The 25,107-nt window shown below is 40.5% G+C and overlaps 1 protein-coding gene and 1 long non-coding RNA gene across 2 annotated transcripts in view; both read left to right on the top strand.

The window, feature by feature from the left end:
- LOC120961011 (putative fatty acyl-CoA reductase CG5065) overlaps nucleotides 1-13,273 on the top strand; it is a 129,821-nt gene extending 116,548 nt beyond the window's left edge. The window contains exons 5-6 of the mRNA XM_049606738.1: nucleotides 12,536-12,661; nucleotides 12,734-13,273. Coding sequence (XP_049462695.1) covers nucleotides 12,536-12,661; nucleotides 12,734-13,013 — 406 coding nt within the window. The 3' untranslated portion in view covers nucleotides 13,014-13,273. The remainder of the gene's footprint in view (nucleotides 1-12,535; nucleotides 12,662-12,733) is intronic.
- A 355-nt stretch (nucleotides 13,274-13,628) lies between these two features.
- LOC125906801 (uncharacterized) lies at nucleotides 13,629-18,244 on the top strand. Its single transcript, XR_007452152.1, has 2 exons — nucleotides 13,629-17,539; nucleotides 17,605-18,244. It is a non-coding gene; the product is annotated as an uncharacterized LOC125906801 (long non-coding RNA).
- Nucleotides 18,245-25,107: the final 6,863 nt, after the last annotated feature.

Raw genomic sequence — 25,107 nt, 5'->3', positions numbered from 1 at the left:
TTGCATACCTGTTGTTTTTGTTAGTTTTTGTTAGAGGTCCTACTGTGTCGATTGAAATTATGTTAAATGGTTTTGTCGGTGTTGTAGTTACAACTGTTTTTTCTTTAGTATGTCTAGTCGTCTTATTAACTATGCATGCTTTACAATTTCGTACGTATTTCTTGATATCATCTTTCATATTTTTCCATTTATATTTTTCCCTTATTTTCTGGTACAGTCTGTACTGGCCTATATGTCCTCCCGAAGGGGTCATATGATAATCTGAAATTATTCTCAGCCTATCTTTTTCTGTTGTTATCCATCTAGTTGGAGTAAACAGGATTATTTCAAACTTGGTAATGGCTCTGTTGGCTATTTCCTTAATAGTTTGTTGGGAATATTCTTCGAATAAATGATCTTCTTCTGACCATGCTAGCTTATTTCTTCCATATTGTTTCGCGATTTTGCACATTTCTAGAAGAGCAAACTCTAATGCTTGACTTCCATTTACATCATTTCTCAAAAGAAATTTTCCTAGTGCTTTACTATATGAATGGTTGTATATTATGAATTCAACGTTGTTTTTAATTCTCTGCGTACCTATTTTTAGTACCTTTCTCACTTCTAAAGGTCTATCTGTTTTCCACATCGCGGGGTGATCAGTCCCTGTTGTTGCGATTGGTTCGTCTTTGTTTATATCAGTTTTCTCGTTATTTTTCTTAACCATGGCTCTTGTATTAACCATTAAAATCGTTTTGGATTTTGGTATTGATGCCTTTAGGTCATCCGAGTTAAGGATTATTCTTGATAGTGCGTCTGCCGCAACATTAGCTTTACCTGCTAAATATTCTATTTCAAAGTCAAATTCTTCTAAATCTAGTCTCATTCTAGTAAGCTTAGAAGTAGGATTTTTCATACCAAATAAGTATGCTAATGGTCTATGATCTGTTCTAACTATAAATTTTTGTCCATATACATAAGGTTTAAAATAATTAATTGCCCAATGTATAGCTGTAAGCTCTTTCTCGATTATTGGTTTATTTTTCTCTCCTGGTGTAAAACTTTTACTCGCAAACGCGACTGGTAAATCGTTTCCATCTGTTATTTGTGATAACACTGCACCACATGCCATATCCGATGCATCTGTCGTAATAATGAATTGTTTTTTAAAATCTGGATATTGTAAAATTGTGGGTGAGAGTAAGCTTTGTTTCAATGTATCAAAAGCTGCTTGACATTCTGAAGTCCATGCAAACTTAACGTCTTTCTTAATCAAATTATTAATAGGTTTAGCTATCTTAGCAAAATTCTGTACAAATTTACGGTAATAATTACAAAATGCGACAAAACGTCTTGCTTCATCAGCATTAGTAGGAATCGGGAATTTTTTAATTGTGTCAAACTTCGCGTCGTCCGGATAAATTCCTTTATCTGTTATTTTATGACCTAAGTACGTTACTTCTGTTTTGAAGAAACAACATTTTTCTGCATTTAGTTTAAGGTTATATTTTCTTAGCCTATCAAAAACTTTACCTAAATTACTGATATGATGCCGTGCACTGCATCCAGTAACTATAATATCATCTATATATACAAATGCTAGCTCTGGTGTTAAACCAGCCATAGCGATAGCCATCATTCTTTGGAAGCTGTTTGGGCTAATGTTGAGTCCAAATGGCATTCTTGTAAACTGATAGTGACCTGTAGGCGTGGAAAAAGCTGTATATTTTCTGGAATTTTTATCAAGCTTGATTTGATGAAACCCTGACATCAAATCCAATGTGCTGAAATATTTGGCTCTTCCTAACTGATCTAGTATCGTGTCTATGCGGGGTAAAGGGAATTTGTCTGGTAAAATTTTCTTGTTTAACTGCCGAAAATCCACTACTAAACGCCATTTCTTCTTGCCTTCAACTGATTTCTTTGGTACTAATAGTATCGGTGAATTATATGACGAAACAGAATGTTCAATAATGTTATTTTTCAACATCTTTTCTACCTGCGATTGCATTTCCTCACTTTGTGAATGTATTTGTTTATAATTTGGTATATAAGAAGGAATATTATCTTTTAATGAAATTTCCTGGGTATAAAAATTGTTAGTAGAGACCGGTTCATCTTCTAAACAAAATATATCCGAGAATTTTGTGATAAGGTTTTCTAACTCTTCTCTTGCTATTTGTGGAATATTTTCTATATGGATTTTGTTATGAATTTTCTGAATTCGTTCCTTAGATGTGTCAAGTTTCTTCTGTAAATGCTCATACTCTCTTAATGGTTCAACTTCTGGTGTATAAGATTTTATGTTAAAAGAAACATCTTTATCCGTGGTATTAATGAATTTGATATACTGATTACGTTTTGAGACTATTGTGTTTCCGCAAAATACCCCTGGTTGGATTTCTTGTGATAAGATGATTGAATCTTCTGTCAAGTTTGGTATACTTATTTTTCGTACTACTTCACTTCGTTTTGGTAAAATATAATTTCCGTTTACATTGTCTTCTATTGGGTGTGAAATCAATCCGTTATCAGATGAGAAGTATATCATCCAATTAACATAATCAACAATACATCTGTGCTTTATAAAGTCTTTTCCTAATAGTCCGTCGGAAAAAATGGATTCTACATCTTCTATTATATGAAATTCGTGCATAATGGAATAATCGCCAAAGTGAATTGTTGTCATAGCAGTACCTAAAGTCTCTGATTCATGATCACTAGAGCTTATCAAGGTTAATTTTTTTGATGTATTGATTTTACAACCTGGTTTTAATTTACTAGCTTTAAGTACGGATACGGTTGCTCCGGTATCTATGATGAGTGTGCTATAGATTTCCTTTGTAATTTCTATTTTTACTTTAACAAAATTATCTGCATCAGGATTTATGGTTAGTATTGGGTATTTTCCGATGCTTGAGGTTGCCCTAAAAAATTATTCTGTTCTTCGGCTGTTACTGTGTTATGAATAGGCGCTCGATTATTTTGCAAATTGCTATTATTTCTCTGATTGGATTGTACGTACTGATTTCTATTGGAATTATTTTGTCGATTTGCGTGCTGATTTCTAGTGTTGTTAAAGTTGTTATTTCTGTAGTTATTATTGTTTCGGTTATTGTTATGTCCATATCTTGCGGGTGGGAACCTGGGTGGGTTTTGTGTCTGATACCTATTATTATTATTATTATTTGTGAATCTATTGTAATTGTTCCTTCCCTGGTAGTTGTTACCATACCCTCTATTGTTCCTAGTAGCGTTTGAATATAAAATTTTTGTCTGTTCATTCTTTCCCTTTTTCGTTCTGTCTTCTAGTTCCAATTTTACTGCTTGTTCTATTGCTTCATGCAAGGTTTCAAATTTGCTTGATCTCATTATTATTTTGGTTTCGCCATCCTTAAGTCCATAACTCAATGCGCTAATTCCAGACTTAGTTGCTTTTTTCCTGGCTACTTCTGGTGTTATTTCTTCCGCTATGTATGCTTCTTCAAGTTGCTGCGTTAGTTTTTCTATAATGCTTCCGAAATCTTCTATTGTTCCTGTCTGTTTCGTATTATCCATTTTGGATACTACTATTTCTGGTGTTACCTTTATGCTGCATCTGTCTTGTAGTTTGTTAACTATATCTTCTATTGATTTTGGGGCTTCTCCTACAACAATTCGCGCTTTACCTGTCAGACGTCCTAATACTAGCTTTATTATTGTTTCCCTATTCTCCGGCTTCACTATTTTCTTTAATATATTTAAATTTGACACCACACCTTTTAAATCTTTCTCATTACCATCATACTTTGATATGAGAGAAGTGGTGATTTTAATTAGTTCTATAATGTCAGCCATTTTTTCAGATTTAGTTTCTATCGTTATGTCGAACTGGTTTTCTGATAATGTTGTATTTAACGAATCTGGATGTCTTTCGAAATGTATTTTAATGCACTTATTTATTTCGTAATATAGGTGTCTACTTTTTTTAACTAAGGTTGTTAATATTTCGTCTTTAATGGATGATTCGTGCTTTCGTAGAAGCTCTTGTATTTCGTCATATAATTCCTTAGTGTTATTTCTTAGTGTGGTTAACGCGCAGAGCCTATAGCATTTGTTTAACTGTCTAACCTGATCATACGTTCTATCTAGTATTTCTATTTTTTCTAACAGCTTTTGCATATTTATGCAGCTTCGTCCGTAAAAATTGCATGTGTACGGTACCTTTTTAAATACATTTGTTGTTGTTGCTGCTCACGGTGCTACGTTGTTCCCGGTGCTCGGTGAACTGCTGTCCGTTGGCCCAGGGATCTCTTCTTTCACCTGTCTGTCCGACAGTGAGCAACCGTCCATTCTTGCCTTATTCTTCTCGTCTTCCGCGTTGGGAACGGCTGTTCCAAACCATACCGCTGGTCACAGTGTTTTTACACGTTGAGGTAGGTTCTCATACGCGCATAATTGTTTTTCATAATCGCGGTCCATAGCTGCATTGGTGAACTTACGGTACTTTCCCACAGCCTTTACCTATTTTTGTGGGTCAAATAGCATATCACCTTTTTCGTATATCATTCATTCACTGTTCTCGATTCAGTGTTTACGTTGCTACTTTGGTAGCGTAAGCACTTTTAAAGCGTGTTTTTGCGCTTGGTTACGAAGGTGTTTGTAACAAGTTTTCGCTATTTTAACAATGCACAGGGTGATTAGCAGCCCTAAAATAATGTTTAGTTTTAAATCCTGAGTCAGATGATATTCTGTATGAATATTCTGAGTTTGAACTATTGTGAGATCATGGTCTCCTTTTATATTTGTTTCAGGTTTTGCAGCCTTGCCTCCCATTTTGAAAATGATTGGTTTTCACTCGTAGTTCACTATTGTTGGTAATTAATCACTTTCCAAGTCATTTCAGAAGCACTTGCGATTTTTATAAAACGTTTCCACTTTGCACTTTTTGTCCGTGTTTGAGGTTTCATTCGTCACTTTTTTTTTGCACATCCGAAGATTACAGTTTAAAAGTCACGGTCGCCATGTAATGTGTTTGATGACTGTTACGGTTGCCATGTGGTATGTTTTGAACTCGCGTTGGTCAGGGTGGCCTTCGTCATCGTTTGCCGAATTAAGTAGAACTGAAGTGGACACTGTTTCGAAGCGGACGTTCGACACTTGATCGTCCAGGCGATCATAGAAACCTTTAGGAGGTTTCCCTTACTGGAAACGTTGGAGTTTAGAGGCCTTACCTTGGGCAGGGGGACATATCTAAACTCTTTAAATGAGAACTCGATAGATGTAGGATGGGCATAGTCCTATCCTGACAGTCCGAACGAATCTGACCTGCCATGATCGGAGTTGGTTTTATTTATACTCTCTATTTTGTGTCAATTATGCTGAATGTCAAGTTTTGAGTTTACATATGGTTGTGCTTATTATGTAAGGTCAGTTCTGGGTTCTGACGCTTACGCGGTGTTTTGTTTCCTACGCTTACGGTTCTGTTTGTACACACGAGGTACGGTGTCTCCGTTGGTTGCTATTATGCAATGTTATTGTTTTTACGCTTTACGCACTTGAAACGTTTTTGTGCTGGGTAATGTTTTTCTGCTGTTTTCGCACCTACGGGGCTGTGTGCGGGTTGTGTGTTTTAAGTGTTTTTGGACAAGGGTTTTTCTGCTGACTTACAATTCCTGGCGTAAGGTTATTTATGTGGTTTGGGTTGTGTTAATTTCTTGAGTGGTTATTTTATCCTTTTTTTGTGTGTTGTGTGGTGTTGACAATTTGTGTTTATTAAGTGTGATGAGAATTGCGTGTGAATTGATTATAGACAGTATAGCATGTGCATGTGCATGCTACAATACCAAATATGAGCTCTGTATCTGTTCTGGTTCTCTAGAAAACACCTCTCAAAGTCGAGATTTGTTAAAAAAACGCAGAAAAATTTTCACTTTTTTGGAAAACTTTGAACCTTTGTAACTTTTTCAAATATTAACCGATTTTGATAAGTTTAGACATTTTATAAAGGATATTTAGTCAGTTTTATAAACACATGAAAAATTTTGAGCTAAGTTAATTTTATGCAAAAATATACGATAATAACTGAAGAAACCTCCTGAAAATTTTCATCATTTTAATTTTTGACTTGATGCCATTAAAAAAGTGGCGTAGAGTGGCGTTGTCTCATATATGTCACATCATAGTGTAATATATATACTATCAATCTGTGAAGAAATATTCTGCGAAAGTTTGCGAACGCGAATTTTATTGAAGTTTTTTCACATCAACTTTTTCTAAAAACAGACACATGCGTAACTAGGCGGCTCCATAGGTGCCTAGTGTAGCGTATTTCGTGTATTCTACAAAAATATATTCTACGTGCGTTTGATCAACTTTCATTTCAATTACGAACCTGTGTATCTTAGTTTCAGCTCATGTACTTATCTAATATGTAAATTTCTATTCTAACCTAACTTTATCATTAAATATAATGAAGCAAATCAGAACCAAATACCTTTTGGTCCTACTGCAGATTATATATAAGGATATAAGGAAAATACTCGCAACTCGTACGACTTAACAACATGCCCATCATGGGTTCAAGCCCCAAATAGACCGTGCCGCCATACGTAGGATTGACTATCCTGCTATGGTAGGAAATCAATAATTAGTCACTGAAAGCCAAACCCACAAGAGGTAAAGGCAGGCCTTGACCGACAACGGTTGTTGAGCCAAAGAAGAAGAAGAAGATAAGGAAAATAATTCTTAAATTATACGCATAACAGGAAAACGTTGTGAATGCAGTAGCATCTATTGGCGTTTTGGGAGAAGAAACTCCCAAAACTCATGACAAACTAAATATAAGGATAGAGGGGAGATGCTACAAAGAATATTTTGCAAGAAAGAAAATGCATCCAGAAGGACATTTTGTATAATGAGCTGTATTCCTCTGATTCGTTAACCAGTTCAATATCAGTAGCTACACGCACTAAAACAAAGACAGGGTTTAACTTTACAAATGAAGTAAATACTTAGTTTGTAGCTATCATACAATTTTGATTTTTTCAGATAGTTGTAAAACCAAGAAGGAATTTGTAGTTTTATTACCCCTTCTGAAGGCAGTACAGCACTTGGAAAGGTATTGGATGAATATTCAAAGACAAACAATATGTGCTGCTTTTCATTACGAATATGGGAAGTACTTTATTTCAATGCACCTGCTCTATCCAATTATTCAAATGCCTTTATTCATGTCTTTAGAAAAGTGAACTAGACGTCAGGAGCTTGTAATAGCATCCACCTAAGTTGTGTGTGTAAATTTTTAATATTTGTACTACCTGTGAGTAAAAGTGACGAGAATTAGCTACAATTGTCCTATACAATGCAGAAAAAATTATCTTATTCAAAATTATTATGTTTTGTTTATATATTATTATTATTATTATTATTTATTTAATCTTCATTATGGAACATTACAGTATATTTTAAAATGGTTTATACTATTAGCAACAAATAATACAAGAAAAAAAACACACAAATTTAATAAAACTAAACAAAGATCCCTTAAAACACTATTTTATGTAGCGCCACCTGGTGGTATGGATGCGAACTACAAATAAAATGTTATTTACTATCATAATACTTTACTACAAACGATAAAAACTAACCATTTCTGCAAAAATAATTTTATCCCGCAATTTGTTCTAAACTGCCCATTGTGCAATGCGTGACCAAGTGAGTTATCAAAAGTTGGGTGCTAAACTAAATCTCACCAAGCATGTGATTGATTCTCCAACTGTTTGAGTATCGTCACTGATCATCTCAGTTGTGTACGTGATCTGATTTGAGCTTCGTTTCAGTCATGAGTGTTGATGATTGAAACAGTAGCATTTGGCAGCACTGTTCACAGCCAGAAAAAAATCATGATAATGCTTGCGCCGGCATTAAGCTAAGCTTGTCAGTCAGAGTATCGCGTTGGACTCAAGAATTCACATGTCGTGTTCAGCATGTCATGGCGCACTTTTATTGACTATCAGCAATGAGCATCAAGCTACCACGGATATTTTCATTGTTTTCGTTGGTGAAAATCTCATGATACTCATGACATTTTGCAGCACTGTTTTATTTCTAATAAATAGTTCTAACCGTTTCAAATGGTTATGAGATTTAAATCGACTTTTGAAAAACTCGTTTTTGTGAGTTATAACTTGAAATGCTTGAGGTGGCACACTTGCCCCAAATTCCGCTATTGTAAAAGTAGGAGGAGGAGGAGTTGCTTGAGAATAAGATTGAGATATTGACACAGAAAGTGTAGATACAGGGTTTACCAGTCTAATGAACAACTGTCCACTTGTTTATAACAACAGTCGTTTTGAATAGACACCGCTGTCTACCACTTGCTCTTACGTCAGATGATGTAAGCTACACTGTCCAATTTAATAACACTACTAATGCCCATATGATAGGTAAAAATCTGTAGAACTCGTTCGTTTCAAATCTTCAACTTTGAACTGCTGAAGCGGCATTTCTGTTGCACCCAATCCAAACGCCACTTGGCAACACTCCTGCCAAGTGGCGTTTGGATTGGGTGCAACAGATATCAACAGAGGGTTAAGTATCAATATCCATAATAAAACATGAAACTGAAGGGCATGCCTAGAAATGTAGTTGCTACATGTCTAGAAATATTACGAAAGGATAGACAACCCTCCAGAAACCCTTCCTCTGCACTGAAGTTATAAGAGGAGAATATAATCCTACCGATACTCTTACTTACTTACTTACTTATCTACAACCGCTTTGCGGTCTTGGCCTGCCTCAGGAGTGTCCGAAACCGCTCACGGTCTCGCGCTTTCGTCTGCCAGTCCGTTATCCCGGCCTTAATGGCGGACGCCTCCACGCCATCTTGCCACCTCAATTTGGGCCTACCACGCCTCCTCTGTCCTTGTGGACGGCCTAAAAAGACTTTACGGGCTGGGTCGTCCGTTTCCATGCGTACAACATGGCCAGCCCACCGGAGCCTGGCGAGCTTGATACGCTGTATGACAGTGAGATCGCCGTACATCTCGTATAGCTCGTCATTATAGCGGCTCCTCCATTGTCCTTCCACACATACGGGGCCAAGTATCCTTCTGAGCATCTTCCTCTCGAACGCGGCTAAGAGGGCTTCGTCAGATTTGGACAGTGTCCATGTCTCAGAGGCGTATGTGAGTACTGGTACTATAAAGGTACTATATAGTCCCAGCTTCGTCCGTCGCGACAGGTTCTTTGAGGTGAACTGATTTTTCCGGCTGTAGAATGACCGATTGGCAGTCAGCATCCTTGCGCGCAACTCAGCTTCCATGCTATTATCGTTGCTGACCTTTGACTCAAGATAGGTGAATTGTAGGACGACTTCAAACGTGCGTTCACCTATCTGCACGCTACGCCTACGTAGATTCTGATTATTTATTGGTAGGCCCGCTGATGTTGCCACCATCAGTTTGGTCTTTGCCTCGTTTATCTGCAATCCGAGGCTTTCTGCAGCCTGGTCGATCTCTTGGTAGGCTTCTGCTACATAGGAAGCCGCAGACCAATGATGTCTAAATCATCAGCGTATGCCAGGATCTGGGTTGACTAATAGAAGATGGTTCCCGTAGTCTCCACCCTCGAGTCACGAATGGCCCTCTCTAGCGCCAGGTTGAATAAGAGACAAGCAAGCCCGTCCCCCTGGCGCAGACCTTTGGTGGTAGCAAAAGGTCCCGAGAGTTTTCCATCCACCCTCACGTGGCAAGAGACGTTGGCCATAGTCATTCTAACTAGCCTTATCAGTTCGGCCGGGATTCCAAATGAGCTCATAGCGTCGTACAGTTTTACCCTGGCTATGCTATCGTATGCGGCTTTGAAGTCAATGAAGAGATGGTATGTGTCGTTTCTGTATTCAGCCATCTTCTCCAAGATCTGCCGCATGGTGAAGATCTGATCAGTGGTTGATTTTCCGTTTCGGAATCCTCTTTGATAGTTTCCTACTATCTCTTCGACGTGCGGGACAAGGCGATCCTGAAGGATCAGGGAGAATATTTTATAGGCGGTATTCAACACCGTAATACCCCTGTAGTTGTTGCAGTCCAACCTATCTCCCTTCTTGTATATGGGGTAGATGATGCCGAGATTCCAATCACAAGGCATCGATTCCCTATCCCACACCTCAGTAACAATTTGATGAATCTCGTTTCCTAGTCGTGCACCTCCATTCTTGACCAGTTCGGCTGCAATTCCGTCGGTTCCGGGTGCCTTGTTATTTTTCAGCCGACGGATAGCCTTTCGTGTTTCTTCTATGCTAGGTGGCAGTAGCATGACACTATCTGCTAGTGGCGCTTCTAGCTGTTCGCTAAACTGGTCATTGAGTAATTCATCAAAGTACTGTGCCCACCGCGAGAGGACCTCTGGCTGGTTACTGACCAGATCTCCATCCTTGTTGCGACAGCAGGTTACCTTAGGTACAACGTTGTTTCGGTGACCTGCTATCGCTTGGTAAAACTTTCGTGTTGGTCCGTACGCCTCTCTGGTTTGCTCGAGTTCCCGCATGTTTTGCTCTTCCAAAGCATGCTTCTTGGAGCGGTGAACTCGTTTCTCTTCGCGTCAAAGCCGTGAATATTCCTCTGCGCATGCCCGCGTTCTATGCCGTTGCTGCATTGCTCGGTATGCAGTATTCTTACGTCACTTGTCTGCATTCATCGTCGAACCAGCCAGATTTGGTGTTGCCACGACGTGGTGGGAGTATATTTCTTGCACAGGTTATTATTTTTATTTTTAGAGCGTTCCACCTCTCGCTCGTAGTTTCATAACTGTTTTCTGGTAGTAGAGACTCTTCTAAAGCGGTTTTGAATTCCTGTTGGACAGCAATGTCCCTTAGAGAGTCCGTGTTGAGCCGAGGCTGCGTGTTTTCTCCGCCCCCATTGGCGCGGGGGCGGGCGATTCTACAACGTATCACTAGGCCAACCAAATAGTGATCGGAATCGATATTGGCTCCTCGATATGTTCTGACGTTTAACAGACTCGACTGTCGTCGGCGGCTTATTAACACGTGGTCGATCTGGTTGAAGGATTCGCTATCCGGGTGCGCCCACGTCATTTTGTGGATGTCCCTCCGCGCAAATTTGGTACTTCCTACAACCAGATTGTTCGCTGCGGCGAACTGGACCAATCTACTACCATTATCGTTACTGTGCTCATGCAGACTGTGACAGCCAGTGTATTGGCGGTACATTGGCTCCCTACCGACTTTTGCGTTGAAGTCCCCCAGGATGATTATGAGGTCATGCCTGGGACACGCATCAACGATTCTAGCGAGGCGGCCGTAAAAAAGGTCCTTCTCCTCTTCCTCTTTATCTTCGGTAGGGGCGTGAACGTTTATGAGGCTTATATTAAAGAATTTGCCTCGCATGCGCAGGGTGCATAGCCTATCGTTTATAGCCTTGAAATCCATGATTGCGGGTTTCAACCGGGGACCTACGGCGAAACCTGTTCCGAGCACGCGGTGGCGGTCGTGGCAGCTGTAGTATATGTCGTAGCAATGCTTACCACGCCTGTTGTGCACACCGTTCCCTAGCCACCGAATCTCTTGTAAAGCTACGAGGTCCATGCTCAGTGTGGCTAGGGCATCATCAAGTTTTTTCAAGGCTTCGCTTCGCTTAGAGTGCATACGTTCCATGAGCCCATTTTCAGAGTAGTCCGGGGGCATTGCGTATGGTCGGTATCGGGATGTCCGTTTCGAAAATTTCTGTGGCTTTCCGTAGTCGTTGGTTCATGGGACTGGGTGACTGGCCCCGCGCCCACGTGACCGTTTTGTTTAGCGTCGGGTTGCCCCCCCCCCCCCCCCCCGACGTTCAGGCACCCAGTTTCCCGGGATACCCACCCCCCTCTTGGTTCGCCATGTGCCACCATCCGCCCAAGGGGTTGGGTCAAGCCCGTGTACCCAAGCTTGGATATGTGGTGACACATGTTACCACTCTGCACGACGAGGACGTGTCGGAATAGGAGTTGGATGGGAGAGCCTGTATTATCCCTCAATGGGGCTTCGGATCCCATCCCATTACAGAGCTACTCTTACATGTGGGAAAAAGCTGCAAAAAGGTTTCAAAACACTTGTGTAGACAAATTTAAATAAAAATAAATTAATTTTTTCATAAAAATCAAGATTTGTCATACGAGTAATGATTGACGTTTTTAATGATTTTATCTAATCTAAATACGTATTCTTACCCACCCGTTAATTTGACGGTTGTTCGTAAAGACAGGTATGCGAGATATTTGCTGATAAACCTATGGTTAAAGTGATCCACTTATAAAAAGAGCAACTGAAAAGCGTAATCAAAGCAGCCATTCTTGAATCTACGTTCCGCGCTCTCTTTTTTCCAGCTCGGTAGGTTCGATTCGTTCCTCAATTTTCGGAACTATTCCCATCACTTTTCTAATTGCTTCTTAAAACACTGCTTAAAATTGCTTTTTGGTTCACCCTGGACCTTAAACGGTTTAAATTATTTTTATGAACGTTATCTCCCTTTTCTCATCAAATCACGATTTTTAACGTCGTACCATCTTTTTTTGTTTTTAGCTTGGCGAAATTACAGCGGAAAATCTACACAGCGAATATTGCCCTCGAGTATTTCATTTTGAATAACTGGGACTTCAAAAATGGCAACTTTATACGCCTAGCATCGGAAATAAAACCAGAGGACAAGTAAGCTTCTAAATTATCCTGTGTATCTAAGCTAAAATTAATTATTTTTTTCTGTTATATGTATTATTACAGCAAAGATTTCTACTATCGCGATTTTATAGAGTTTGATGTAACACTGTACTTTCGTAATTGCATTCTCGGTGCTAGACGATATTTGCTCAAAGAAAAAGATGAAAATATTCCACGTGCGCTTACGCATCTGAAACGAATGAAGATATTGGATAAATTTTGTAAATACGTTATCTTATTTATCTTTCTATACGTTATTTTAATACAGTTTGATGTGCTTGAAATGATACTTTTCGTAATTTCGTACAAACCTTCTCATATTATTGATAACGAATGTACATAACTTAGAGGCACGTGTAGTAAAAAGATTACGAACAAGAATCATGTAGATTTGGCGAAACTATCAGAACTATGATCAGATATTTTGTTGCGAAGTAAGGCTCAGCTATAATGTTAACTTAAGAATGTTATCCGCACACAAACTTAAAATACGGTGTTGAATCTTCTGGACTGAACTAATAGAATATAATTTTATGTAAGGTGTTTCAGGTGTTGTAGGAGGTTTGTGAATGGTGATCTAAATAAACATTGAATAGCAAATTATGTGGACTCATTCTGGCGAGTCATTCTGCTTTTGAATTAAAAATATCGCTTTTGAAAAAATATCCTATAGCTTCAATAATCAAGTTATATTTGACAATGTCTAAGTTTTATTTAAACAATAAAAGGTATGAAAAGGCCCGGAGATGGTTAATAATATTATCACTGCGTTACAAACTAAAACTCTATACTACACTATACAAAATCGCACTGACAACAAATGAGGTGACATGAGCCGGTCTCGTAGTACAGTCGTCAACTCGTACGACTTAACAACATGCCCGTCATGGGTTCAATCCCCAAATAGACCGCGCCGCCATACGTAGGACTGACTATCCTGCTATGGGGGGGGGGGGGGGGGGGGGGGGAAATCAATTAGTCACTGAAAGCCAAGCCCACAAGTGAGTACAGGCAGGCCTTGACCGACATCGGTTGTTGAGCCAAAGACGAAGAAGAAGATGGCATGGAGGCATTCGCCATTAAGGCCGGAATAGCGGAGTGGCACACGAAGGCGTGAGACCGTGAGCGGTCTCTCTCTCTCTTTCTCTCTCTCTCTCTCTCTCTACCTTTCTCTCTCTCTCTCTCTCTCTCTGAATGCAGAGCCGATTGCATACAGTATCGGACATAAAGATAGAACCCTGGTGTTTTCAACGTACCTTGCACTTGTTTTACCACGTTACTTGTGTTTGTGTGTGTGTGTGTATGTGTATGTATGTATGTGTGTGTGTGTGTGTGTGTGTGTGTGTGTGTGTGTGTGTGTGTGTGTGTGTGTGTGGTTGAAAGAGAGAGTGCTTTTTAATGTGTATTTGCAAGTACGCGGGTTTGTGTCTGAAAAACGTAGCTAGCTATGGTTTCATATTGCATGGAAAGCATTCTGATAATGTGTGTTTTCATGTGAGACAACGTGCGTTTGCACTTGGATAAAAGCTATAGTTTGCATCGACAGCAGCGCTTGTTCCTCGGAAGAAACCGCAGGTGTGCTCCTTGATGAATGTGCATGCGCAGCGCTGTGAAATGGACACGCGCACAACAGCAATGAACTCGGCATTCCCTTACAGGTGTTTCTTCAGTGCACGCCATAGAAATGCCTGCGTGCATCTCTGCGTTGAACGTTGTGTGCGCATGTTAAACTTTGTACGTGCATTGAGCTGACGCGCAGGTGTTCTTTTCAATGGGCGTTTTGTTTCATGAGCGCGGCAGTATTCGGTTCTCGATTTAAATGGGTAGACACTCACTCGCTTACTCATTTATAGTTTTTATCCATACGCTTTTGTTGCTGCTCTACAACGATGTAATTCATCACGTGTAGAAGCAGAACGCAGGCTGAGCACGGGCTCAGCCGTGTCCAAGTTTTTAACCAGCGCGTTCTTGACGGTCCAAGCAAGCAATGTTAGTAACAATGGGTCGAGGTAAACATTGTACCGATGATCAGCGCCAAATGATAAAGCGAATGGCTGCTGCTGGCATTAAGCGCAAAAGGATCGAGTTCGTAATGGAACGATCGCGCACTTTTGTGGCAAAGGCGCTTCGGACATCCGAAATGTGTTTGGACAACCAAAACGCGCTTGGACAACTGAAACGCGCTTGGACAACCGAAACGCGCAAGTCAACCGGACGTCCTCAGAAGACCACGGCGAAAGAAAACCGTAAAGTTGTTAATAGATCGAAAAAAACACTGATCGCAAGGGCGGTGGTTCTGCTTATTACATCAAAAACCTTACCCAAAACACAGAAAAACTACTAACAAATCTATACGAAACGACATACTTGTAAAACAAACACACACACCAATACACATTCAAACATACATACACACACACACACACACACATGCACACACACACATGTTCACACACATACACACACATGCACACACACACAAACACAAACACACAAACCACACATAAACCTGACCCAACAGGTGCATGCTGCGTTGAAAACACCAGGGTTCTATCTTTATGTCCGATACTGTACGATTGTATCTTCACCATTAACATGAGAGGGACGGAGCTTATACCCCGAACGTACCCGAAAGGTATGCATGCTTCACTCATCAGGATCTAAAGGCATGTCCTTTTGATGCGTTGTCTATGCGTCTCGCTCCGTATCACAGCGGCATACGGCAGGTAAGCAGTACAAATGCTGCTACCTGATACGCACGCATGTTTGTCGAACGCAACTATTCGGTTCGGCTCGGTAAACTCCACGAGGACGCCGGAACAAAAGGGCGCAGACTTTTTCATGATTTTGTATGACTTCGGCTGTTTTGGACTACGCGTGTAGGCGCTCGCAATTACAAGCCAGATTAATGCCAAACGCAAAAAAAATTTGAACACATTTTAACGTATTTTTGTGTGTTTTCAAATATAAAACAAGTTGGTTGCCTGAGTCAAATGAGCTACTTTGATCTACATGGAGTGAAATTTTGAGATAATTTTCGTCGCGCTGTTGTCGCTGTATGTCTATTTGAACAGTCAAACGCTGTGTCGTAACCTGTACAGAGTCTAATAACCTTGACATCCACGGCGATGCTCGACGCCATCAGTGGATGAAAGTATGAAAAGAAACGAAGAAAAGCATCAGTCACCATCAGCATCATCTTACTTTCACACTTTTACATTGGTTGATGATTATAAACTTTTCAAATTCACCAAAACAAACAGCGATGGAACCAAATCCAGAACACCAATATTATTATTATTATTTAATCTTCAACGGGCCGTATGGCCTAAATAAGATGTAACAGTTCAATAAAAAAAAATACATAGCAAAAACAAGATTTGCATCGCAATTCACTGCGGCCACGGCAAAAGCCGGAGACGTTCCTTGAAGCACTGAGTTGAGATGTCGAAGTCGAAGCAATCCGAGAGAGTGTTGAAGACAGCCGACATGCGGAACATAGGGTCAGACCAACCAGCACTGGAACGGGGTTGAACGAGCCGTAGAGTTTCTCTAGACCTAAGTGTTCGGGATGGTGCTTAGATATCGACTCGATGCAACAAAGCTTTGATGCACATGGGGTTGTGGAATTCATCAGTTGTCCGGATAACCACGCCAAGTAATTGATTTCCTCTGGCTACAACGTCATCGATATGCTGTTTAAAGTTCAAACTAGAGTCAAGCAGAACGCCCAGGTCTTTGGCATGATTTTGTCGATTGACTGCAGTGCCGTAATATCACAAACGAGGTAAAAACCCAATACCGCGCTGTAAATAAACCAGTGACAGTTCGAACATGCGACCTGGGCACTGTGAGCCGCAGTCAGTCAGTGTGTCAGTTTCAATTGGTGTTGCTTTCATTTATGGCGGTTTGTTTACATTTCGTTGCGCTTATCATCAGGTTCCCGTGGTTCGATATTCGGTCGAGCTTTCTTTTCGTCAACCTCATCGTGACGATCGTGGTGCTCGGTGGACTGTTGGCAACGATCGAAAAGCATCTCCCCTCTGCCATCCGGCAGACGTTCCGGGTATGACAAGCATGCACTGAAGGGATCATCGGACCGATTGGTGTCCCTGCTGGAGATCCTGAAGGCATGGTTTATACATTTCTACGACTTTGCTGCCCTCTGGTCGGTGGCCGGATTTGCCGTCATGATGTAGCCAGCGCGGGATTACGTAATCGCCTTCCTCGATACGTTGGCAACCAACAAGCGTATGGTGCGCACCACGCCTACCGAGACGATGGTTGCCATGGCGTTGATCACGCTGCAGTGTTTGCGCCGGTTCTACGAGACCTGGTTCGTGCAGGTGTTCTCGAGCAAGCTGAAAATCACCCACCAGTGGTACGTGGAAAACTTTCACAACTATCCTAAGCAAAGGAAAGCACTCGTCCTGTTCGTTCTGTGAGATCGACGGTGAGGGTGCAGATAATATCATTCCGGTTGTTAGGCTTTTTTTTAGGATCGAAAAAATGGTAAGGTTGGTGTTTGGCTTTTTTTAGGTTGCTGGTTCCCGGCTGATGGGATTCAGCTGGTTTTCCTGGATCGTCTGTGAATGCCTTGTTCCACGGACCGGTCGTCGATGCACTCGAGGTGCACCGCATTGACGAGCGGCAGTAGCAGGATGCAATCGGCGCGGCCGAGCTGGCAGCGAGGCCGTTTCTCGGTGAGCCATTCACGCCGAATGAGGGCGGTCAAGAGCCGGCTGCATACGTTCGATTCGTTCGATTCGATATTCGTTACGCGCACGATCAAACTGTGTAACGATGCCGAGTGTGTCCGGCCATCGCGACTAGAAGCATAGCAAAAGTTAAGTTGCGTCGTCTATTGTGGTACGATGCGCTGTATGTTCCGGGTGTGCGATTGAGTTTCATGTTTGTTTCTTTCTTGTTCACAGACACCTTTTCATCAACAACTGGCATGACTATCGGCGCTCGGTCGGTGGCTCTAGCGAAGGGGAGGGTGCGTTCCAATCGGCTGGCAGGACACAGATCGGATCGGTTAGAACAGCGATCGGCATAGTACGGCTCGCGACCCGCTTGTGGCTATTTGTTGACTAGGTGGAGGCTCTTTATCGTTCACACATTTTAAATAATTTTCATACATGTTCTCTTTTGGTTGATCTAGTTGCCTCTTCAAGTGCAAATCTACGAACATGTTTAGAAGATTTGGCTCTTTCGATCGCAACGTTAGCCGAGTCGCTGGGGATATTGGATTGTAAGGAATGAATATACTGTCCGCAGGAACCAGATGATGACATCACCAAGGAGCTAATGCGCTAAAGCTTATCAGGAGGAGGCGAGAATGGTTTGCTGTTTTTGGCACAGCTCCCACGTATCATCCATACTAGGCATGTGTAAAATGAACGAGAATCGCACCGTTCGAACAGTTCGGTAAAGTGCACGAACGAACGAGGTTCTTAACAAAAAGAACGACCAGGACTTTTGGAAGAAACTGACTACACCGAACGCGTTCAAACGTTCCGTTCAGTGTTCGACGGCACACATAAATGTGGTAATAAAACGTGCAAAATCATATTGCTTTCTCGCTCTTTCTCGCACCGTGCGAACGGGTCGTCAGAGATCAAAATGTACCCTGATGGTGTTGAAATCGTACCCATACAACTCAATTCCTCGAACGCCGTCGAATTTGTCCAGCGGTGTTCGATACGTGTGCTGTTGGTGTGGAAATCGTACCTACACAACTGAATTCCTCGAACGCGTTCGATCTGATCCGTTAGTGTTCGATCTGATCCGTTAGTGTTCGATCTGATCCGTTAGTGTTCGATCTGTGTTCTGTTGGTATGTAAATCGTACCTACACAACTGAATTCATCGAACGCGTTCGAACTGGTGTTCGATCTGTGTTCTGTTGGTGTATAAATCGTACCTACACAACTGAATTCATCGAACACGTTCGAACTGATGTTCGATCTGTGTTCTGTTGGTATGGAAATTATACCTATACAATTCAATAGATCGAGCCCGTTCAAACGGATTAGTCATTGTTCGCGAATGAACTGAACTAAATTGATTGCGCTCATCATGTTGATCCACATTTAAGTAGTTTTTTTTTAAATAAAATCCTTGAGTGTGTATAAGGCATGGGGTAAAATATATGCAGGAGACATTTTTGCTCGTATTAGTTTTTTACATGCTAGTTTTTGGTCGGTTTTGCGATGGATTGTATTGACCAGACAGCCGAGTGTTTAATGTTTTTAAATGATTGGTTTCAACCGCAGAATGAGTACTTCTTTGGCTACAGTATGCGTCTATGGTGGGTAAATGAAAAAGATAACGAGCGTTTTTTGTGAATAAAAACCCCATGAAACAAAGAACGAAAGAATCGTCGTTCGCGTTCGGTTCTTTTTGGTAAGCGAACTAGTTCGTTCGCGTTCGGTGAAAAGAATCGTTTTGCCCATGCCTAATCCATACCACACCAAATCATTATGGCGCAGCCGTGAATATGTACAACGTCATCCTGCTCGGGTTGGATGGTCTCTCGCTCGGTATATCTTGACGGCAGTATAACGCAAGGCAAGTATACATATAGTTTCAGTACGTTTAATAAGTATAAAGAATGCTAATATCTTTGTTTCTTATTCAAATTTTCAGAATCAAATGAACAATATACAAGGTGTACTAAACATACACTGGACTCTGTTTGGAACGGGTCTAGTAAAAGTATTTGTTAGTGTTGCGTGCATATTATTATGTGCACCTATTTTATTTTTCCTATCTTGTTACCGATCGAACCGACCGAACCCAGTAGAATAAAAAATATGATTGTATTACACATCCCAAATGTGGCTACTACACCCCAATGCCAAACGAAAGAAAAACAAATAGGCTATCAATTGGTGAGTAATGCGATGTATTTATACAATTTCAGATAAAAAATGTGTAGTATATTTGATGCAATAATTATATATGTGTTTGTATAATGAATAATTTTAACATGTAACTAACGTTAAAGTGCAATATACTCTTGCGATAATGTCACGATTGTGTGCATGATTGTGTACACATTTCCAAATCAGCTTCATTATCTGTTCCATTAGATAATTTGTTAACTGATTCAAATTTCAATTACAGTTTCCTTATGCTTGTTTCGTGGTTTTAACTATAACGGAACCATGGCCGTTAATCATACTGTAAGATGTTGTTAATATATAGTTACGTGCACCATAGTGACACGCAAGGCTCACCTCACCGCTTGAATTGACCATTGATCCGCTGAACCAGCGGAGAACATCGGACTATCGCGACCAAGAAGAAATACTGTTCTATCGATTACGCACCTGCGGCAAGTGCTAGGATCGATTGTCTACAACCAATTGTCTTGTCAGCATTTTGTTCGACCCGAGAACCGCAGCCAACACAACGAGCGTAACAAACAACGGCCTCACATACGCTCTAACACAACGGTTGGTTTTATGATTAGCAAATCTGATGTTAATTATTACTCAAAGTTCGTGCTTTCTCACGAGTATACGTAAATTATTTTTTTTTACCCAAATGGTGTTGCTCAACAAACACATAATTATATGTTTGAATAGTCCATGCGTATATTAAGCACAATAAAATCTTATATCTAATTAAACCAAACTAATACTAATACTAATCCTTTGCTAACGTTAAACAAAAGAAAAAAAAGGCACTGGTCACATTATAAGGCAAAAAGGGAGGTACATGATGCATAAAATAAACTCATCCATTCTATTCCGTTTGGTGAGTGTTTTGCTCAGCAATCTCATTCACCAGATGTTTCATGATGTGTGCGTTGAAGGACGTGCGTGAGTTACTGAGCACTTGCCTGTCACGGGTTAGCATGATACAACATTAATGTTTCGTCTATATGCTTGGCTATCGTAGGATGTTACGCAGTGACTGTTTCTTACAGTTAGATGAAGGAAAACGAATACCTTAGAAAACAAACAAATAACGTTTAAAAAAAAACATAATAGATAAAGTAAAAAGTAAATGAGCATGTGGTTACAGTCGTTGCCGCTAAATTTTGACTCTAACTCACTTATTTTTGTCTCGAAGGCACCAATTTTTGACAGCGTTTCACGATTTTTGCCTCGAAGGCATCAATTTTTGACAGAGCGCATCAATTTTTGCCTCGAATGCATCAATTTTTGACAATTTTATTTACAAAATTTTATGTAATTTCTGAAACTGTGTGTTCTGAAATGATTGAAATTAAGTTAAATAGTGAATAATTTTATTGATAGAATTTAAAATAAAACAATTGTTTTGCCAATTTTGGCAGTTTCAATGGAGTGAAAAAAATTGGCACGTATTTTCAGCTGTAAACAAAAGCTTTAGAAATTCTAAAATTTCATCATTTTTTCTCAAGAAACAATCAATTTACACAGTTTTTGTATTTTTTATGAGTTGTGGAACAACAATTGTTAAAAATCTGCTTAAATACTTTGTAAAATTGTCATTATTCCTACAAGAGTCAAAAATTGATGACTTACAGACAAAAATATGTTCGTTAGAGTCAAAAATTGATGCGAACTGTCAAAAATACACACACTATGTCCCTCGAGGTAATGGCTGGGATCATGCCACTGGACTTACGATTTGAACAGCTATCACTAAAAATCCTGATTAAGAACTCCGCCTGCACCTCAAATAGCCTGGTTATAAAAAACTTCATAGAACTGCAAGATTTGAACCATAATTCAAAAATACTAAAATTATGGCACGATTACTTGACTTTGGGCATAAAACCGCTGCTAACTAACACCCCACCTCCGATCAGTCATCAGACAAATTTGCCAGACGAATTCCTATCAATTGACATCTCAATGACATATTCAAAGAATATATTCACCAAGGACACTCTACCGGAAATAGCTCCAAAACTATTCGGAGAGCGTTTTGGGAATGTAAACATGAATAATGCATACTTCACGGATGGCTCCAAGATAAATGGCAAAACAGGCTGTGGAGTATTTTCGCGTCATCGAAATATCTCCTTACAGCTAGAAGCACCATGCACTGTATTTGTTGCGGAACTTGCTGCTATCTCCTGTGCGCTAGAAGACATCGCTTCTAGACAAACAGATAGATACGCAATTTTCACAGATAGCCTCAGTGCCATCGAAACCATTAGGTCTCAATCAATTGAGGACTCAAACTATTTTCATCGGAAGATAAAAATATGTTTGCGTTCTCTCTCTGATAGAGGCTTCAAGATACACATAGCCTGGATTCCTGCTCACAGTGCAATAGCTGGCAACGAACAAGCTGATAGACTGGCGAAAGCGGGAACGAACTCGATCGAAATACTCAGTCGGCCTATATATCCGCAAGAAGTGCTTATGGTACCAAGGCATTACTGTATAGAAAAGTGGCAACAATACTGGAGTGAAGATGATCTTGGTCGCCATTGTCATTCCATATTACCGAATGTTAGTATACACCCATGGTTTAGAGGCTTGAAGGTTGGACGTTCTTTTATCAGGGCTATGTCAAGACTGATTTCAAATCACTATGGGTTAAACGCTCATCTCCAGCGCATAGGCTTGTCAAAGACAAAAGAGTGTCCGTGTGGTATAGGACACCATGACATTGACCACTTACTGTGGTCGTGTCAAACGTACGAAAGCTGTAGGTATCAACTCCTTGCATCAGTGAAAACTATAAAAAAGACACCACTCATCCCAGTTCGAGACCTATTGGCTATGTTTGATATAGATTATCTTAAAATTATCCACAGGTTTATGCAAAATTATAATATTTCCATATAATCACACATTTCACACACTTCCACACAATCAATACAGCTTACAATAGACAGGTTTTTTTCAAGTTTAACAACATACACTTCCTCGAAAGGGGTTAATACGGCCAGGCCGTAATAAAAAAAACAAACAAACAAACAAACAAACAAAAATTCATGCGCACTCTCAAAAATTGATGCCTTAGAGCCAAAATTTGGTGGCAACGACTGTACTTACCGATAGTGCTGTGTGTTGTGGCATGTGTACTGAAAAAAATAAAACGATTCGCTATCATTTCGCGTGCAATTCCAACATGTAGCACGAACTCATGCGGTAGGGAACATGCAAAAAAAAAAAAATAAAGAAACATTTAAGTTTACAAATTTTGTTACCGTCTTGTACTGGTGATGTGAAATAACTTACCGCAGGGAAAACCCCACGATAAGAGACGTTTCCTTTCTTATCGTGAACACTGTCGGATGGTTGGCGTTGTAGATTCCTTTTTCCGCTGCCACTTAAATCCGGATCGACGCGTAGGTCGGCGAGCTCGTGCAGCAGGAGGCATGCAAATAGAAAGTGTTAGGAAAGGAACGAAATTGTTATCATCTCGTGCAAGCCGATCGCTATGATCTAGAATTACTTACCGCAGGGGAAAACCCCCGATAAAAAAATCGATGTTTTCAACTGTGCTGCCTAAAAAACAAAATTTTAGAAAGGGATTGGTTTTAAAATTTAATTTCTTTTTTTACAAGGAGGGGAAATGTAGAATGCACCTTAGCAAGGTGCCATCAAAACCTCCTCCTTGGGTCCGTTTCGCAGCTAAGCTTCTATGGACCAAATGAGAATCTGCTTTGAGTGTACCTGCTTAAAAAAAAAGAAAACTAATTATTAAAAATATTCGATTTGGTTCCCCCAAGGCATCTATCAAGGCGACAAACACATCATCATTGCATTTCCGGAAGATATGCTCAGCAAAATATTTGTCCATGTTGCTTTTAATATTAGTGCCTTGTTTTCTCAAAAATGCCTTCAACCATCTCCAAACATTCTCAATCCGTTGTGTGTTGATATTGTTATCATCTGGATTGAGGAAATTTCTGGAGTGGTTGACACATTCGTGGGGATATCCAAGCTCCTCCAGCCCATTATAACCTTTCCAGAGATCGGTCATAATTTTCGTTCCGGGTTCAACATGCCGAACCACCAGATCGCTCAAAACGGCTAGCGAGCGTTTCGGTACACGCTCCAGGAAAATGGCCTTAGTTTCCCGGCATATTCCACCCACAAGCCACTGAGGACCGGAACTACCGACCCGGCCGACATTGTACTTACGAGTGATGACAGTTTCGTCGATTTCCACCGTCATGCCAGGGCCCCCTATCTTCTCTCGTGTACGATCGAATGTTTCCCAAAGAAAACTTCGGATCGTATCATACCACGAGAGAACCTCCCATTGGCCCACTCGTAACAGCAACGCACAAGGCTCCTAAGCGAAGCCTTGTGGTTGGCAAATATGGAACTGGCCCGGATACTGCTGGTCCCGCTGCATTTGTAGTCGGGACATACATACAGTATCGGCCAATAAGATAGGGCCTTTTTGTTTCATCGCACCGTGCACTTGTTTTACCTCGTTACTTGTGTGTGTGTGTGTCTGTGTGCGTGTGTGTGTGTGTCCGCGGGTTTTTGTCTGAAGAAACGTAGCTTGACATGATTTCATATTGCGTTGAAAACATTCTGATTATGTGTGTTGTTATCATGTGAAACAGCGTGCTTTCACACTTGGATAAAAGCTAAAGTTTGCATCGACAGCAGCGCTTGTTCCTCGGACGAAAACGCAGGTGTGCTGTTTCATGAATGTGAATGCGTCAGCGGTGCGAAATGGAAACGCGCACAATAGCAATGAACTCGGCATTCCCTCACAGGCGTTTCGCCAGTGCACGCTGTTGAAAGGCCTGCGAGCATTTCTGCATTGAACGTTGTGTGCGCATGGGAAACTTTGTGTGTGCAGTGAGCAAGCGCCCAGGTGTTCTTTTCAATGGGCGTTTTGTTTCATGAGCGCGGCAGTATTTCATTTCATTTCATTTCATTTCATTTCATTTATTAATACAATATCCGCCATCAAGGCTAAATAAGGCAGACTTAAAACTAAATAAACCCTAACAAATAAACAAAATAATTCATGAAAAACTAAGCCTAACTAAACTAGTCTAGACCTAGCAAAAAAATTAAAGAAAAAAAAACAAAGGTAGAGCGTAGAGACTATCAAAACTTAATGAAACTTAGAAGAATAATTAAAGAGAATTAGAAGAAAAAATACGGTTACGGAAAGAGTTGAGAGAGGAGTCGAAATCAAAGAGATAGTAAAAGTGGTTAAACAACCTGAAACAGGATAGAATAGGATCATTGAAAGTATAGAGAGTATGACGTGTTTCAATTGACAGAGGATCACGAGGACGAAGGGAACGAGAGGGAACATACAACGAGATGGACGAGAGTAAATCAGGAGCATCAGTATCAGAAAGTAATAAGCCACCAATAAAACATGCCTGAGACACTTGGCGGCGGAAGCTTAAAGAGTGAAGATTGAGTAACTGCAATCGCGTTTCATAGGGAGGTAGTGAGGCAGCACCGAACAAACGACGAAAAGCAACCCTGGTAAAAAGGC

Source organism: Anopheles coluzzii, chromosome X (assembly GCF_943734685.1).
Source record: "Anopheles coluzzii chromosome X, AcolN3, whole genome shotgun sequence".
Taxonomy (NCBI): Eukaryota; Metazoa; Arthropoda; class Insecta; order Diptera; family Culicidae; genus Anopheles; species Anopheles coluzzii.
This window is presented reverse-complemented; position numbering and strand designations above follow the sequence as displayed.